Source organism: Osmerus eperlanus, chromosome 23 (assembly GCF_963692335.1).
Source record: "Osmerus eperlanus chromosome 23, fOsmEpe2.1, whole genome shotgun sequence".
Classification (NCBI taxonomy): domain Eukaryota; kingdom Metazoa; phylum Chordata; class Actinopteri; order Osmeriformes; family Osmeridae; genus Osmerus; species Osmerus eperlanus.
The window spans coordinates 2,847,335-2,866,344 of record NC_085040.1 but is presented as its reverse complement, the minus strand read 5'-3'; the positions used below and the strand labels follow the sequence as shown (position 1 = coordinate 2,866,344).

Sequence of the window (19,010 nt, the reverse complement as noted above, 5' to 3'; positions counted from 1 at the left end):
TTTAACAACTTAAAACATGTGACCTGACCAAATGAAATCCATATTGGATTTTAGTGTGCTATTCCTCATCATACCTTGAAGAAATTAGTTTCAGCGTGGTGTAGTGACCACAATTTATTTGTACTTTTAACTGACAAACTGTGTTTCTCATTACAGCAGTTCATCTGCAGATCTACCATTTTCTGGGTGGGATGACAGGTCATAAACAAGGTAGCAAAAATACAGGATCAAAGCAGCTGAACTTCCTGTATGGTCTGACCACGCCTCTGGCATCTTTGGCCAGAGCTATAGAGTACATAGCAGTAGGCCAGTTACACTGAAGCACATAATAATAATGATAATATGTTTAATTTTTATGTCCAACACCCCTGGGATAGGCTACACACCCTAAACTAGATGTCTGTTCTGTCTGCATAGGAAATTTGCACCTGTTGTCTTGTTTTTACTTTCTTTGCTGAATTCTGAAACCCAAGACTTGAGATGAAGAACAATGTTAATAATGGAGTTTAAAAAAATATGATTATTATGAAGAAAAAAAAAAAGTTAAAGATAAACTTATATAAATAAGGTGATGATATTTCTGTTTACTTTAGAAGTTATTACACACTGTATGCTGTGATTCTGATCCGGAGATCATTAAAGACAGTCTTCATAGCTAGGTTGGTGATTTTGACTCTTTATTAAACCTCTGCAACGTGAAAACGTGGAAGCTTTTCAGTTCAAAGTCTCTTCAGAATATTACAAATCATTAGAATGAAACATTAGAATCATACAGATGGAAATAATATTTGATGCTTTCCTTGTGTGGGATGCAAGTGTTCATTAAGAGTTACATACACTGTATTTGCATCTCATCGTATCCTGAATCACATTACATAGTGGACTACAAATGCTTGATTACATCGAATTGAAGAAGTGGCTGTAAAGCAATTCCACCACATTAAGGCACAATCAAATAATCTTTCTTTAGAAGAATAACTAAAGAAACACAACAAAAATGTGTCGGTTTATCCCAAGAAGGCTAACCACCGTTAGAATGTTTGTTACCAGTGAGGTATTTGAATTATTCTACTAGACAAATTCTTGATTACATAAAATACAAGTGAGTATAAAGAACTTAAACCACATTAGAACATGTTAAAATAATCCATGCTCTTGTGAGGAAAAACAATCATAAACAAAAGACAACTATCAAACATTTTTTCATTTTAAAGCAAGGTCCAAACCACCAGTAAAACCTACAAAACATATTCAGTTATTAGTACGGTATTTGAATTCATATAATCGACTACATATGATTAGTTACTTCAAATACACTAAATGTTCATAAAGATAAAAGAAGAAAAACTAACATGATAAACAAATACTTGAAACAGTATCAAGAAGGCCAACAATCTTTGTCACAAGAAGGCAAAGCTTCAATAAGACAGCACGGTTATCAGTGACAATGTCATCCAATGTGATTCACACAATCAATTTATCAAGTAGTGTTGTCTTATTATTTGAAGTACAGTACAGGCCAAGTGTTGTGTAACTGGAACCAAAACATCAACCTAATTTTTAAGTCTTGGTTAAATGAGTTCTGCTCTCACTACTATTATGAAAAGTTATATGTGAAAATATATTGAGACTGCCCTCTTTGAGACAGGTGGAGTCTCATTTTATGCTAAAACACTCTTTGAGGCTATTTTCTGCCTGTTCTTTTGTGATGTTTTTCCAAGCTGGGGGGATATCTGCAGGTAAAGCCTTGTACTCTTTGGCAAACTTTTTGTTGAAATGAGTCATAACATATTTCCAGTAGTCTGAGGCCTGGATACTGGGATCTGCAGGAATGTGCCAGTCTGGATAAATCTCTTGGTACTTTTTGTAAGGGTGGTTTTCTTCATCTGTCTCATAGCAACAGAAACAACCTTCACAGAACACAAGTGAAGAGCAAATATCAGTATCTAATTTTCTGGAATGTAAAAACCTATATGTGCCAAGACCCTGTGGCCGGTGTACTGAGGCAAAATGGTCTGTGTGGGCCTTGCCACCTGCCTCACATGGTGCTTTACAAAATGGACACTGCATGCCACATCCAAACACTCGGTTAAAAAGGATATCTTGTGGTTTGATTCTCAATGCTTCCAGTATACTCTGTACACTCTGTTTTTGTAGCTTGATCATTAAGGATTGTTCCATTTCCTCAATGGATTTTTTGAGCCACTGGGCAAACTGCTCTTGGTCAGCATTATTGAGGATCATGAATGCACTTAAAGCATCTTTGGGAATAACCAATGTATTTCCAAGTTCCTTGCAAATATTCTGAACATATTTCTCCAAATTGCAGTTTTTGTCTTTTTGCATCTTCGTGATGGCATCAGTTATATTTTGAATATTTGCTTTAAGATGGCGTTGCTGTAATTCCCAGATTTTCAACCCATTTGAAAGATGTTCCTTGATTTGATTATATATCCATTTTTTTACGTATTCTTCATAGGAAACAATATAGCTGACATAGTAGTTCTCAAACCTGAACTCGGAGATCAAATGTTTCAAGACAGAATACTGAAAAAATGCACGAGTGCTAAATTGAAGAGCATTTCTTCCAGTCAGCATTTCATCTACAATATCTGGACCTAAAGAGTTGAGGACATTGGCTTCCACTGCAGGTTTGAGGCATAGTTGTGTGAATTCTTCTGCTTTAGTCTTACATTGGTCTCGTTTGTTAAACAAGTCTTTGAAATCATCATGGTACTTGTTTCTGTATTGCTCAAGGCATCGGCGTGGGTCATTGACTTCAATGAAATGTCCATGCATTTCCTGTAATTGCCTTGATGCAATTCCACAAATATGTAACTTGAGTTTGACTTCAAATTCACAGTTGGTCTGAGGATCTCTGCTAGCAGACAACCTTTCGTCAATAATGTGCAGGACCTCTTGGATGTCATTGTCATGGTAGTCAGTCTCCTTTTGTACTTTGTCATTAATTAACAGTAAGCATGCATATATAATACTGTCTGCAAGTGCTTGGAGTTTCGAAATGTGATCGTCCAAGTAAAACATATTTATTACGGCATGTTTTACTTTCTTGAAAAAGCCATCAATGGGCACATCGAATGGCTCTACCCCACACTGATTCAATTTAATGTTATTTACTGTCTTGATTAAGGGGCTTGCTCTCTGTTTTAGATTCAAGCGAAGCTGCTTCAACACCTTTTCCACAACATCTTTTGGGTCTAGTCCCTTGAAAGACAACTCCTTCACAGTTGTATCCCACATTTTGTCAAAATCTCTGTCAAGATCTTTGTCGGACTTTTGAACTTTGCTTTTTCTACATTCCTCAAGGAGTTCAAGCACCCTCTGTTCCAGTTTGATTGTGTGGTTTTCCTTGATAGTTTCAAGACTGCACATTCCCTTTCTGATTTCAACAGCTGCTTCCAGTTGATTGAGCACAGAGTTCTCCATTTCTCTTCGAAGGCTCTTTGCAGTGTTAGAGAACGTTTCTCTATACCCCTCAACTAGACAAACATGACCTTCCGTTTGTTCATAGTACTTGGTCAAGTTGTCAAGAAGGATTTTCTCCCACTTTGAGATTTGTGACAAGGCTTTGCTTTTCAAGTCGACAAGTAATTCTTCAATATCTGATGTCTGAAATTCATCAAGAATTGTTCTGAAGTTGGATATCTTTGTTTGAGCATTTGCAACCCATGTGTACATGTGCTTTCTAAATTCCCATTCCCATTTATTGAATTTGGTGCACAACTTCATGTAGGCATCGGCCACAAGGCTGTTTCTGAAGCTGAAGATAAAGTTCTCATATTTTACAGCATTCCATAAGCTTTTTGTCCACTCCAGAAACTCCATTATGTTGTTTTTAGATATGTCACATCTTTGCAAAACTTGGACCATGTTTCTTTTGAGCTCAAAGACCGCTTCACTGTACCCTGCGTTGACTGGTGCCATTGGTGGGTTTCCATGCCACAGTCCAGGGATGTACCAGTTGCCTGTGTCTGGATTGTACTCGATCACATCAGTGAAGTTCTTATTCTCTTCTTTGTTTTCCATTTTGGCTGCTGCTTGGGTCATTTCATTCAACTGCTCCAACAGCATTTTCCTGTCTCTCATGTTCTTGTCATGTGCAGAAACATCTGACACGTTCTGATGCACAAACTGACACTTGGGCTTTTTCCCTACTTCTTTCATCCTGAGGAAAGCGTGGACCACTATCTGCAGGATGTCCTTCATCTCTGTCGAGTTCTCCATGGCAATATTGATAATTGTGATGTCACTTAGCCCTATCACAAGCGTTGCCAGCTCATTGTCATGCTCGTGGCTATCATCTAGCTGTGCAAGCTCTGGTGACTTGAGACCCTCTGTGTCAATGATCACTACAAAATCACAATCAAGTTGCTTTTTGAAGTCTTCTTTAACCTTGATGAGCAGCATGAAGGCCCCTCTTGTGCATCTTCCACTACTGACTGCAAACTGGACCCCAAACATGGTGTTGAGGAGAGTGGATTTCCCTGTACTCTGGACTCCTAGAACTGTGATCACCATGATCTTGTTCTTTGGCTTCACCAAGGCATCAAGTTCACACAGAACATCACTCACCCATCTCAGTGGTATGTTGGATGCATCTCCGTCCACCAGTTCCAGGGGATATCCATCCAGGAGTAACTCTGCACATAGCTTGGGAAGATGGAGAAGTTGTTGCCGTGATACCTCACCCTCTGGGAGTAAGACTGAAGATTCATAGAGCTGACCCATTTCACGGAGAAAATGTTCAGTTCCTAGGGAACTGTTTGAAATCTGTTTGTCAAGATCTTTGATGTCTTCTTTGTTTTCTGAGGAGTTTTGACATTTTTCTTTATACTGCTCCCTAAGACCACTGAGGCTTTCACGGGACAGATTGTCAAGGTTCATTCGCATCCATTTCAAGACATAGGACCTTTCTAATCCAGGTGTTGATATGGCACTGATGAAGCAGGTCATTGCTTTAGACATGTCATATGCAGCCTGTTTTTCCCTGAGTTGTGTTTTCTTAACTTTGAGCTCACTCTTGTACATCTCAGGGCTTTTAGCACCAATGTCTCGCTGTCGGCATTGTTCTTTTTCTAATTGAGCTAGCTTTTTCCACATTTTTCCTTGCAAGGGTAGTTGACTTTCTTTGTACCTAAATGTGTCAGGTATGTTTGAAGTGATAGCATTTTGCTTGGCAGTCTGACATTCCTGGCAATCTTCATCCACCAGGATGAAATTGAATTTATATTGTGCCTTTAATCAGGTTTCAGTAACTTATTTACAACATGAAGGATTACCACTGATAAAATACAGTCAACAAAGTAGTCAGAACTGTGGGATGAGGAACTTAAAGTTGTTGAACTGGAAACCCAGGCAAAAGTGTTGTACTTCTTGTAACCCAAAACATTATAAAGAATTCCACAAGGAAGTGAAGTGCACAAGGAATTTCTCCCAATGCACATGTGTTGCATGTTTTCTCCCAATGCCCCCTCCCTGAGTCACCACCTTACCGCGGTGGAGGGGTTTGCGTGTCCTAATGATCCTGGAAGCTATGTTGTCGGGGGCTTTATGCCCCTGGTAAGGTCACCCAAGGCAAACAGGTTCCAGGCGAAGGATCAGACAAAGCGTGGCTCAAAAAACTACCATGAAGAAAACTAACAATGGTTCTCAGTTGCCCCTGCCCGAAAGCGGGTCACCGGGGCCCCCCCCTGGAGCCAGGCCCGGGGGTGGGGCTCAATGGCGAGCGCCTGGTGGCCGGGCCTTTTCCCATGGGGCCCGGTCGGGCACAGCCCGAAGAGACAACGTGGGACCCCCTTCCAGTGGGCTCACCATCCGCAGGAGGGGTCATGGGTGTCTGGTGCAGTGCGAGACGGGCGGCGGCAGAATTATAGTCACTCTATAATTGACCAAAACTTGGCCCCTGACCTCAGTGTGACCCCTGTCCATCCCTCTGCCGTACCTGGGGTCAGAGGTACAGAGCCTACAGTGTCTGTGGTCCTGGGGGTCAGAGGTACAGAGCCTACAGTGTCTGTGGTCCTGGGGGTCAGAGGTACAGAGTCTACAGTGTCTGTGGTCCTGGGGGTCAGAGGTACAGAGTCTACAGTGTCTGTGGTCCTGGGGGTCAGAGGTACAGAGCCTACAGTGTCTGTGGTCCTGGGGGTCAGAGGTACAGAGATTACAGTGTCTGTGGTCCTGGGGGTCAGAGGTACAGAGTCTACAGTGTCTGTGGTCCTGGGGGTCAGAGGTACAGAGTCTACAGTGTCTGTGGTCCTGGGGGTCAGAGGTACAGAGCCTACAGTGTCTGTGGTCCTGGGGGTCAGAGGTACAGAGTCTACAGTGTCTGTGGTCCTGGGGGTCAGAGGTACAGAGTCTACAGTGTCTGTGGTCCTGGGGGTCAGAGGTACAGAGCCTACAGTGTCTGTGGTCCTGGGGGTCAGAGGTACAGAGATTACAGTGTCTGTGGTCCTGGGGGTCAGAGGTACAGAGTCTACAGTGTCTGTGGTCCTGGGGGTCAGAGGTACAGAGTCTACAGTGTCTGTGGTCCTGGGGGTCAGAGTACAGAGTCTACAGTGTCTGTGGTCCTGGGGGTCAGAGGTACAGAGCCTACAGTGTCTGTGGTCCTGGGGGTCAGAGGTACAGAGCCTCCAGTGTCTGTGGTCCTGGGGGTCAGAGGTACAGAGATTACAGTGTCTGTGGTCCTGGGGGTCAGAGGTACAGAGTCTACAGTGTCTGTGGTCCTGGGGGTCAGAGGTACAGAGTCTACAGTGTCTGTGGTCCTGGGGGTCAGAGTACAGAGTCTACAGTGTCTGTGGTCCTGGGGGTCAGAGGTACAGAGCCTACAGTGTCTGTGGTCCTGGGGGTCAGAGGTACAGAGCCTCCAGTGTCTGTGGTCCTGGGGGTCAGAGGTACAGAGCCTACAGTGTCTGTGGTCCTGGGGGTCAGAGGTACAAAGCCTACAGTGTCTGTGGTCCTGGGGGTCAGAGGTACAGAGCCTACAGTGTCTGTGGTGTCTGGGGTCAGAGGTACAGAGTCTACAGTGTCTGTGGTCCTGGGGGTCACAGCTGCACTCTCCCTCCTGGCTGCTGTCATGGCCGCCTACAGGAAGTACCGCTCCTCCAGAGTCAGAGTCCACGCTGCCCTACAGGCCCCCAGTGCAGTGCAGTTGCATTCAGCCCAGAGTCTTTCTAAACACTGCTGATGGACATTATGGTACACATTATGGTTCTGAAAGGTTACAGTGCGAACATTAAGGGTCAGTGGTTTCCAATTTCTTGTATGTGAGAGACAAATAATGCTCAGATGAGGACCGAATTAGGTTAACAGTTCATCCCATGTTGCTATTAAAGGACAACCACAGTTTATATCACCAAAGCACAGTTCTATTTAGATGTGGCACATGAAGTTGAATTCATATTGTGCCTTTAATCAGGTTTCAGTAACTTATTTACAACATTAAGGATTACCACTGATAAAATACAGTCAACAAAGTAGTCAGAACTGTGGGATGAGGAACTTAAAGTTGTTGAACTGGAAACCCAGGCAAGGGTGTTGTACTTCTCGTAACCCAAAACATTATAAAGAATTCCACAAGGAAGTGAAGTGCACAAGGATTTTCTCCCAATGCACGAGTGTTACCATGTATCTTACGCCTTTCGACAGATATTCCTACACTACATTAATTAAATATTTTCTTTCCCCCAGTCACTCTATAATTGACCAAAACTTGGCCCCTGACCTCAGTGTGACCCCTGTCCATCCCTCTGCCGTACCTGGGGTCAGAGGTACAGAGTCTACAGTGTCTGTGGTCCTGGGGGTCAGAGGTACAGAGTCTACAGTGTCTGTGGTCCTGGGGGTCAGAGGTACAGAGCCTACAGTGTCTGTGGTGTCTGGGGTCAGAGGTACAGAGTCTACAGTGTCTGTGGTGTCTGGGGTCAGAGGTACAGAGTCTACAGTGTCTGTGGTCCTGGGGGTCAGAGGTACAGAGTCTACAGTGTCTGTGGTCCTGGGGGTCAGAGGTACAGAGCCTACAGTGTCTGTGGTCCTGGGGGTCAGAGGTACAGAGTCTACAGTGTCTGTGGTCCTGGGGGTCAGAGGTACAGAGCCTACAGTGTCTGTGGTCCTGGGGGTCAGAGGTACAGAGTCTACAGTGTCTGTGGTCCTGGGGGTCAGAGGTACAGAGTCTACAGTGTCTGTGGTCCTGGGGGTCAGAGGTACAGAGCCTACAGTGTCTGTGGTCCTGGGGGTCAGAGGTACAGAGTCTACAGTGTCTGTGGTCCTGGGGGTCAGAGGTACAGAGCCTACAGTGTCTGTGGTCCTGGGGGTCAGAGGTACAGAGCCTACAGTGTCTGTGGTCCTGGGGGTCAGAGGTACAGAGTCTACAGTGTCTGTGGTCCTGGGGGTCAGAGGTACAGAGTCTACAGTGTCTGTGGTCCTGGGGGTCAGAGGTACAGAGCCTACAGTGTCTGTGGTCCTGGGGGTCAGAGGTACAGAGCCTACAGTGTCTGTGGTCCTGGGGGTCAGAGGTACAGAGTCTACAGTGTCTGTGGTCCTGGGGGTCAGAGTACAGAGTCTACAGTGTCTGTGGTCCTGGGGGTCAGAGGTACAGAGCCTACAGTGTCTGTGGTCCTGGGGGTCAGAGGTACAGAGTCTACAGTGTCTGTGGTCCTGGGGGTCAGATGTACAGAGTCTACAGTGTCTGTGGTCCTGGGGGTCAGAGGTACAGAGCCTACAGTGTCTGTGGTCCTGGGGGTCAGAGGTACAGAGTCTACAGTGTCTGTGGTCCTGGGGGTCAGAGGTACAGAGTCTACAGTGTCTGTGGTCCTGGGGGTCAGAGGTACAGAGCCTACAGTGTCTGTGGTCCTGGGGGTCAGAGGTACAGAGTCTACAGTGTCTGTGGTCCTGGGGGTCAGAGGTACAGAGTCTACAGTGTCTGTGGTCCTGGGGGTCAGAGGTACAGAGCCTACAGTGTCTGTGGTCCTGGGGGTCAGAGGTACAGAGATTACAGTGTCTGTGGTCCTGGGGGTCAGAGGTACAGAGTCTACAGTGTCTGTGGTCCTGGGGGTCAGAGGTACAGAGCCTACAGTGTCTGTGGTCCTGGGGGTCAGAGGTACAGAGCCTACAGTGTCTGTGGTCCTGGGGGTCAGAGGTACAGAGTCTACAGTGTCTGTGGTCCTGGGGGTCAGAGGTACAGAGTCTACAGTGTCTGTGGTCCTGGGGGTCAGAGGTACAGAGCCTACAGTGTCTGTGGTCCTGGGGGTCAGAGGTACAGAGTCTACAGTGTCTGTGGTCCTGGGGGTCAGAGGTACAGAGCCTACAGTGTCTGTGGTCCTGGGGGTCAGAGGTACAGAGTCTACAGTGTCTGTGGTCCTGGGGGTCAGAGGTACAGAGTCTACAGTGTCTGTGGTCCTGGGGGTCACAGCTGCACTCTCCCTCCTGGCTGCTGTCATGGCCGCCTACAGGAAGTACCGCTCCTCCAGAGTCAGAGTCCACGCTGCCCTACAGGCCCCCAGTGCAGTGCAGTTGCATTCAACCCATAGTCTTTCTAAACACTGCTGATGGACATTATGGTACACATTATGGTTCTGAAAGGTTACAGTGCGAACATTAAGGGTCAGTGGTTTCCAATTTCTTGTATGTGAGAGACAAATAATGCTCAGATGAGGACCGAATTAGGTTAACAGTTCATCCCATGTTGCTATTAAAGGACAACCACAGTTTTTATCACCAAAGCACAGTTCTATTTAGATGTGGCACATGAAGTTGAATTCATATTGTGCCTTTAATCAGGTTTCAGTAACTTATTTACAACATGAAGGACTACCACTGATAAAATACAGTCATCAAAGTAGTCAGAACTGTGGGATGAGGAACTTAAAGTTGTTGAACTGGAAACCCAGGCAAGGGTGTTGTACTTCTCGTAACCCAAAACATTATAAAGAATTCCACAAGGAAGTGAAGTGCACAAGGATTTTCTCCCAATGCACGAGTGTTACCATGTATCTTACGCCTTTCGACAGATATTCCTACACTACATGAATTAAATATTTTCTTTCCCCCAGTCACTCTATAATTGACCAAAACTTGGCCCCTGACCTCAGTGTGACCCCTGTCCATCCCTCTGCCGTACCTGGGGTCAGAGGTACAGAGTCTACAGTGTCTGTGGTCCTGGGGGTCAGAGGTACAGAGTCTACAGTGTCTGTGGTCCTGGGGGTCAGAGGTACAGAGCCTACAGTGTCTGTGGTCCTGGGGGTCAGAGTACAGAGTCTACAGTGTCTGTGGTCCTGGGGGTCAGAGGTACAGAGTCTACAGTGTCTGTGGTCCTGGGGGTCAGAGTACAGAGTCTACAGTGTCTGTGGTCCTGGGGGTCAGAGGTACAGAGCCTACAGTGTCTGTGGTCCTGGGGGTCAGAGGTACAGAGCCTACAGTGTCTGTGGTCCTGGGGGTCAGAGGTACAGAGCCTACAGTGTCTGTGGTCCTGGGGGTCAGAGGTACAGAGCCTACAGTGTCTGTGGTCCTGTGGGTCAGAGGTACAGAGCCTCCAGTGTCTGTGGTTCTGGGGGTCAGAGGTACAGAGCCTACAGTGTCTGTGGTCCTGGGGGTCAGAGGTACAGAGATTACAGTGTCTGTGGTCCTGGGGGTCAGAGGTACAGAGTCTACAGTGTCTGTGGTCCTGGGGGTCAGAGGTACAGAGCCTACAGTGTCTGTGGTCCTGGGGGTCAGAGGTACAGAGCCTACAGTGTCTGTGGTCCTGGGGGTCAGAGGTACAGAGTCTACAGTGTCTGTGGTCCTGGGGGTCAGAGGTACAGAGTCTACAGTGTCTGTGGTCCTGGGGGTCAGAGGTACAGAGTCTACAGTGTCTGTGGTCCTGGGGGTCAGAGGTACAGAGCCTACAGTGTCTGTGGTCCTGGGGGTCAGAGGTACAGAGCCTACAGTGTCTGTGGTCCTGGGGGTCAGAGGTACAGAGCCTACAGTGTCTGTGGTCCTGGGGGTCAGAGGTACAGAGTCTACAGTGTCTGTGGTCCTGGGGGTCAGAGGTACAGAGTCTACAGTGTCTGTGGTCCTGGGGGTCAGAGGTACAGAGCCTACAGTGTCTGTGGTCCTGGTCCATGGTTCTGAAAGGTTACAGGGCTTCCTCCCAATTGTATGTTTGTGGTTCCCTGTTCCTTTGACTCTTTGCTGAAGGGTTGAATTAGGAACATTCCACAGGCCCACATTCCAGGCCCTAGCCTGGAATAGCCGTTGATTTAGTTTCTTCTTACTTCTCTCTTTTACCTCTCTCTCTCTTTCTCTTTTTGTTGCCCTCTTTTTTCCTGACGCTGTGGTGCCATTGTATTCTGTAACACATTTAGTTTTTTTTATTATAGGAAATTGATCATTTTAGGCAGTAATGAAGAGAGGGAGAGAGAGAGAGAGAGAGAGAGAGAGAGAGAGAGAGAGAGAGAGAGAGAGAGAGAAAGCAAGAGAGAAAGCAAGAGAGAAAGCAAGAGAGAAAGCAAGACAGAAAGAGTGTGTTTGTGTGTCTGTATAGCCTACAGAGCATTGTCTATTGGCATTAGATGTATAAACCTATCAATCTTGAATAACTGTGTATTCATACATTATTATTTGAGGTTTATACTTCTAATGCCAAACATGTTCTGTACACACACACACACACAAAGAGTCCCTAAATGCATATTTTCCTCACTTGAAGAATTTAAATGACTGTCCCAGATTACCCAAACTATGCCGTCCCACATTACCAATCATGTTTGATAAAGCGGGACAGCGAAGAAATGGTAAAAAGAAAAAAAAACTAAACAACTTTTTCCTAACTTTTATGCATATTTTGTTGCTTGAATAGATCACAAACATAATTTGAAACAATTAGGAACATTGAATTATTTTTGAAAGATTTATATCCTTAACATTAATCTTGTCAGAATGTTACGTCACTGAGCAAATCTCATGGAAGCTCCTGATTGACAAGTGCCCTGCCCCTTTCTGTGATATCACACAATCAAATTGTCATTTCAGTCACATGACATCCATGCTAAACCTATATTAAAACGTTGTCATAGCGGGATAAAAACACACACTGTGCCACATTACCCAATGTCCCATATTACCCAAATTCACCCTACTTTTCTTTCAAGAACAATCTAGCCTACTTTTCGTCTTTTGAGCCTTGGTAAATCTGCCTTTTGTCCTTGGTAAGTATATTTTTTCATTTATCAATCTGTTACAAGTAGGCTAGCCTATTGACACCTTTCCATGAAGTCACCTTTCCATGAAGTTTCACATCGGTCCGGTAGTTTTTACATATAATCCTGCAAACAGACAGATAAACAAACTGCAACGAAAACATAATATCCTTGGCTCGTTTAAACCGTCCATTAGGGATGGGCATAATTAATCGACGATCGATTCATTGATCATTAAGAATTTCGTCGATGACATTATTTTTTCATCGATAAAACGAATGCGTGGTCTGTTGCGTAGTGTGAGTCTTGAAGGAATGCAATGGATTTCGCTATGTGGCAGCAATTAAACATTTTACCACACGAAGGCAATGTTTGGAAAAAACGCCAAATGCCCACTCAGTATACCGACGAGTTTCCATGTATTTCAAAAGTAAACATGAAGAGTTCACGGCGAAGTGTAGCGTGGGACCATTTTGACTTAAAAAATTACTTTGTTCACTGCCAACACTGCAAAACTGAGTATAAATACAACTCCACGACTCAAATAATGTAGGCTACCACTTGAAGAACGTACATCCGACCCTGGTTAGTGTATGGCGTGAAATTAGTGGCGGTGCATCCTGGTATCGGTGTTAGCACGGAGGAGCTGCGATGCACAACGAGCAGAGAAAATTACCCAACGGATCTGCAAGTCCATCGAGATGGATATGCTACCCTTAAGTATTGTTGAGGGCTAAGGTTTTTATGAAGCTTTGTTAATTAGCCGGAAGAAAACGAGGGCAGTTGTGTTTGAGCACCGGCTTCTAGCTGTCGGCTCCGCTGCTGCTTAGGAGTAGGGAGTTGTTCATCTTGTAAAACATATCTCAATGAGGAAACACGCTGTTTTTTCTATTTTCACTGCATTTTAATATAGCCTATAAATAGTGAATTTTTATATAAAAATATTAGGCCTAATGATTAATCGAAAATCGATCGTTAATTCTACCGACGATCGATTAAGACAACTTAATTGAATGCCCATCCCTAGTCCAAAAGCCAAATACATGCCCACAAGGTCTCATATTACATTAAGCAACATTAATATTTGTCATGTGGTCAAGATAAACCTGCATCACCACCTACCTCACTGTAAAGTGCCATAGATCCTCAAAAGGTGCTTGGTAATTGCAATTCATTAAAGGCATCACTGCATTTTTCACACTTACTCCACAGATCTTTGTCTCACGCTGAAATCAATAATGGGGAACCCTATGTCCCATGTGGCCAATGCCTCGAAGTCGCCGATCCGGATGCGGGTTGTCAAAGGCGGGAAAATCATATCAATTCCGTCAAGGGACTATACCGTTTTAGCTGGAGGTGGGCATGAGGTCAGCATGGATATGAAGGAATGCGACGGAAACTACAGGATTATCACTGACAGCTACCACATCCCCTTGGACAGGTCCATTATTGTGACGGAAGAGGGCTACATACGATTACAGAAATATGGGGAAAGTATTTGGATGGATGAGGATGGCATAATGCACTAATAGGGGAGACCGGGGTTGGTTGGCTACAGGGGTTGGTTGGCACACAGCATTTTTTGGTAGTTTTGAAGGTCACAGAAACAAAATTGTAACATCAAAATGTTTGCTTTCTCGACCTGCACTCGTCTACTATGTTAAACCATCTGAAAATCACAAACTGTTTTGGTGAGGGTAACATTTCACTTTTATAGTATCAAAAGTAAAAAAACTGGTCTGTGGACTAAATTTATTATAAAACTGTGTCAGCTAAAGACATTTAAAAAATGTTACATGTAGTTAATAGACATAGGAATCAGCTACATTTTCATTTCAAATTTGAAAGTTTGTGATGAGTGATGGTAGCTAGCCAACATTATTTAATCACAAAATTGGGTTAAATTTGAGCAGGGTTGGTTGGCACAGTGATTTTGAAGATATAGGAATTTAATCAAAAAGTGGTAAGACATGTATTATAGGTGTGATGGGGGAGAGGGACTACTAGGAGGGCTACTGTTGGGGTTATTGTCCCTTTTTAAATGTTGTCTAATGAGAACATTGTTGTCAACATTCCGTTCTTCAGTCTTTTACATTCCTTCTAATTGCATAAAACATGTTATTGAATGTTTAATTGGTTAAACTCTTTTATTAAATGTTCAAATTTTTTCTATTACTTGCTTCATTTTGTGTAACTATAGCATTTTAACATTGTGCCGATAGTTTGTTTGCTAAGCTGTAGCTAGTGCTAACGTTACCCACCTAAATCGATCCTGTTTGCTTGCACAGGGATCTTCTACGCTAGAGCTACAAACATCTGCCATGCCCGTCGAGTCAATGTTAGCTAGACTGTAGCTCATCTGCTTTTTATTAACGCTGATTTGCAAGGAATGCAAAAACAGCTAGATAGCGAAAACACCTGGAATTTTAATCATTGAATGCATCACGGGCACTGTGCACGAGTGAATATAACAACAGGATTTATGAAGGATGCATGTCTTAAAGTTATGTATTGTGCTTATTAAAGTTATGTCTTATGAAACTTAGAAGTGTGCTCAGGCTTAAACATAGGGTCTCACACTGAGTGTGGGAAGCAGTCTGTTCTTTGTGTCTCTCTTTTCATTTTCAGAAACAACCTTGAATCTGGGTGGAGATGGCACCCGAGCAGGTGGGACGCGGAGGCAAGAACAACTCCCTGATGCACGAGAGAACAAGCTCAACCCTTTTTTGATACTTGTGTTTTCTATTGCATTGTATAATATATGCTGGGGCAGGGAAAGATAGCCAGTTGGACTTCGTGAACCAGCCCAAACTCTGTTGCGGGTAGGGAAACATAGACAACCCCAGAGCTCTGTACTTGTTGATTTCCAACTGCTGCATTAAAGCTGATATTATCGGACCTCTGCGACTCCAGACCACTCTTTCTAGAACACAGATTTCTGTCATTGGATACCATCATTACATATTGGAATAGACACATAGAATAAGAATCCTTCAACTGGTGACCCCGACGCTGAAAAGAGGGAGTCCAGAGGGTTCCGGCCCGACCGACGGATCGGGGGGAGACCCATACACCGGTGCGAGGAGACAGACGTAATCATCAGAGGCCTCAACATAAAAAAAGGTAAGCAGACACCTGTTAATTCAAAGTACTGCTATTCGGAACTGAGAACCAAATTTAGACGATTACTATGTTTCATCGTACCTAGTCAAACCAACAGTGGTGGGAAATCAACCGTTTTTGTGTTTTGTCCTTGTCCAAGGGGAGGTTAGAGTCCTTTCCAGGGGTTAGAGTCCCTAAACTCGTTGTCCTTGTCCAAGGGGAGGTTAGAGTCCTTTCCAGGGGTTAGAGTCCCTAAACACGTTGTCCTTGTCCAAGGGGAGGTTAGAGTCCTTTCCAGGGGTTAGAGTCCATAAACTCGTTGTCCTTGTCCAAGGGGAGGTTAGAGTCCTTTCCAGGGGTTAGAGTCCCTAAACTCGTTGTCCTTGTCCAAGGGGAGGTTAGAGTCCTTTCCAGGGGTTAGAGTCCCTAAACTCGTTGTCCTTGTCCAAGGGGAGGTTAGAGTCCTTTCCAGGGGTTAGAGTCCCTAAACTCGTTGTCCTTGTCCAAGGGGAGGTTAGAGTCCTCTCCAGGGGTTAGAGTCCCTAAACTCGTTGTCTTTGTCTTTTTCACTGTCTATTTGTGTGGAGTCAGATTGAGTTTAATAAAAATAGAGAGGAGTGTGGTGTGTGTTTTCTTTGTCCTCTCCGGTACAAGAGGGTTACAGAATTGAATTGATGTGAAAAAGTAATATTTGTGTGGAGTCGGGTTGAGTTGAACGGTATTTTTAACATATCTGTGAAAAAGTAATATTTGTGTGGAGTCGGGTTGAGCTGAACGGTATTTTAAACAGATCTGTCGTTCTTTAAAAAATAAAATAAAAAATAAAAAGATCCACTAGGTGTCCGCCAAGGACCATAATAGCCTTCTGTGCAAAATCTAACAAGTTGTCCAATTGTGAAATCACTCATTTTTATCAATCTCGTGCTTTCTTCTTTGACCAAGGGTATACAGAAATTAGAGGAAATGTCAGATAAACGTCAAACCCTTTGTTTCCAATATGACATAGCGGTCGCTCAAATAATAAGTGGCACGGAGAAGGATAAACGTAAACAAGTACGTGCCGAGTATGACAAGTTCTGGCAACGACATTTGACACTAAATAACTTGGATGGAGGGGACCGTATGTGCTTAAAACGGATAATGATTGAAAGCGAGTCAGCGGCCATAAAAGCAAAGAAAGCACTCGGAACATGCCCGAGTGGTATTTTCAAAAAAGGAAAATGGGAAAAAGAATGTGATGAATGGGAGAATGGCAGGCGATTGTGTCACAATTTGGGTGTAGCCATATCTTCCGTAAATTATAATTACGAGGGAAACGAACGTCGCGAAGATGAGGTTGAAACAGTCCCCATAGAATTACCTCCGGCTCCGTACGCCCCTAAACTGTACCCTTCACTTCCAAAAAAAGCCACCGCCCCACCTCCGTACTCGCATCAAATGCCGGTGTATAGAGTCCACAGCGGTCAGTTAGATATGGAGGAAGTGGCAGATGCGGGAACCGAAAGTTTGGGGGCAGCAAGTGTACGTTCCAGCTCACCACTCGCTGGCCGTAGGACAGGATCACCGGACCGTGCCGGCCCCTCGCATCACAGCCCTGCGGAGGATGCCTTCTGTAAACGCGCTCGCAGAAACCACGACATCGGCGGCTCGTTGTCAAATTTAGCTGAATTAGCGGAGACCAGTGCTCGTAGACGTAGGGAGGAAATACAAATTAGGGAGGACCTGATGGCAATGGAAAAAACTTATTCAGAGGGAAAGGCACGAGACAGGTTTTTCGAGAGGGCGGGGATGGAAGGAGAGAACCAGGCGAGGGAGGGGGATGTGAGCACTAAACCGACTACTTACGGCGCTTACAATGTCAGGCTCGATTACTTTGGCTGACCTAAAACCCATACCCGCCGAACACAACCCCGGCGACATGACGAGGCATACGAGATCGGGGGCACAATATACTGGGAGGCAATTTCCCTTAATGGCAGCACCAGGCGGAGGTATGCGCTACAAACCATGGGCGTTTCAGGACATATCAAACATAGCTGAGGCAATGCCTCCAACAGAGGAAGGGGGGCGGAAGTGGATGCGCAAACTAGCCCAATTAACTCAGGGGATGACGCTCGCGGTGGGAGATTGGAGACAGCTCATGGGCAGACAGACTACGGGGTGGGATTTGGAACAGATTGAACGAGCCGCTGATATAACTAACACTGCAGACCAAACCCCATTCAATCAGGTGTCAGCCAGTGTGGGAGATGCTATGGATCTCAAATGGCCCCAACCAGTCACCGCATTGCACACCATCTCATTCAAATTCGACCCAGATATCAGTCCGTTTAAATTCCTGTCCGAGTGCAAGGAAGAGTGGACCCAAGCCACTGGCTTACATCCAGATAGGGACCCCTCACACACACAGGTCTATCGAGCGGCGGTTTTGACAGGTTGCCCAGACAAGGTTAAAGCGCGTATGATTGAAAACCCAGACATGGCAGGAGCCCGCCCGGCCATATGGGAAAACCACCTGGTACATCACCTAAAACAATCTAAAACTATAGCGGACAAAGAAAAGGGAGCGGGTAAGGACATAGAGGTCCAGCTCCTCAAACTCCAACTAGAGGAGGCACGTAAAGCTGCGGGCCAGGCGTCGAAAAACAAACGCTCAGATGGTAATCAGATGGTGCAGCAGCATCCGGCGGTAGTGACAGGTCCTCCCATGCTCCCGGCAGATAATTGATATCCTTAGGATATCAATTATCAATTAATCAATCAATCAATTAATAGGTAGGTGCTATGTCTCAGCCCCACCCGAGTTACCAGCAGGGGCCCATGGGGCCCCCTGGTGGACAGTGGCAGGACAGGGGTCGGGGTAGAGCAAGGGGAAGGGGTGGACCGGGGAGATCCATGGGATGCTTTGTCTGCGGACAGATGGACCACTGGCTGCGTGACTGTCCACACGGTGGTCAGGGACAGTCTCAGATGGGGGGTCAGGCTCCTCCCGGATATGGGCGAGGGCAGCGAGGTCTTCATCAAGCACCTTTTGCCGGAGCCGCTCCACAGGGAGGGTTCAGAGGCGGTAGAGGGGGTCCACCGCGGGGGCAGTACCCGGTCAGGTGTCCAGATGACTACTGGATCCCGGGTGAGAACTATCCTGATGCATGAGGGGGCCCGAAGAGCCCTAACGAGCAGGGGCTGGCAGACCCCCTGCTCTCCGTAACTGTGGGTGGAGACTCTCTGTCATTTCTAGTGGACACTGGCGCACGATACTCCACATTGTCCAAGCCAGTGCCCAGGAACTTGGTCTCAACCGCGACAGTGGAACTTATGGGTTTTTCTGGGACTCCTCAACGCCTGCCTCTCACTAAGCCGCTACCTATCAAGGTGGCTAATCAATCATTGTTGCACTCTTTTGTTCAGTCACCGGCATGTCCAGTCAATCTCCTGGGTCGAGATATTCTGACTTTGGTGGGGGCTTCGATACTCTGCTCTGCGGATGGGGTCAGAGTGACATTTCCGAATGGACACACAGTCAATTGCTCTGTTGATGGGTTGATGTCGGCCTCTCAGATGACATCTATTGGGGTACTCTGTCCGCGGAGACGGTTAACCATGGTGGCCTACTATCCACTTATTGGGAGTGGTGCCCTTGGATTGATTTGATTGATGCTTATCATACATTGAATGACCCCTGGCATGTCACTCTGTTCTATGATAGGGTTGGGGATGAGACAT

General features: G+C 45.6%; 1 protein-coding gene and 1 long non-coding RNA gene across 2 annotated transcripts; one reads left to right on the top strand and one right to left on the bottom strand.

Moving 5' to 3' along the window:
- Nucleotides 1-656: 656 nt before the first annotated feature.
- LOC134010106 (interferon-induced very large GTPase 1-like) lies at nucleotides 657-5,949 on the bottom strand. The gene is made up of 2 exons (XM_062449974.1): nucleotides 5,929-5,949; nucleotides 657-5,256 (listed from the first exon to the last, which is right to left on the bottom strand). The coding sequence occupies exons 1-2, from the start codon at nucleotides 5,947-5,949 to the stop codon at nucleotides 1,657-1,659; spliced, it is 3,621 nt and encodes a 1,206-aa protein (XP_062305958.1). The 3' UTR covers nucleotides 657-1,656.
- Nucleotides 5,950-12,069: 6,120 nt separating this feature from the next.
- On the top strand, nucleotides 12,070-15,083 carry LOC134009817 (uncharacterized). The gene is made up of 2 exons (XR_009928270.1): nucleotides 12,070-12,194; nucleotides 13,398-15,083. It is a non-coding gene; the product is annotated as an uncharacterized LOC134009817 (long non-coding RNA).
- Nucleotides 15,084-19,010: the final 3,927 nt, after the last annotated feature.

Bases quoted from the DNA above. Each gene is read 5' to 3' on its own strand.
- LOC134010106 (XM_062449974.1), bottom strand. From the start codon at position 5,949: ATGGACAGGGGTCACACTGAG. The intron at 5,257-5,928 runs GTCAGGGGCCAA...ACCTGATTAAAG, and splicing joins TGGACAGGGGTCACACTGAG to GCACAATATAAATTCAATTT.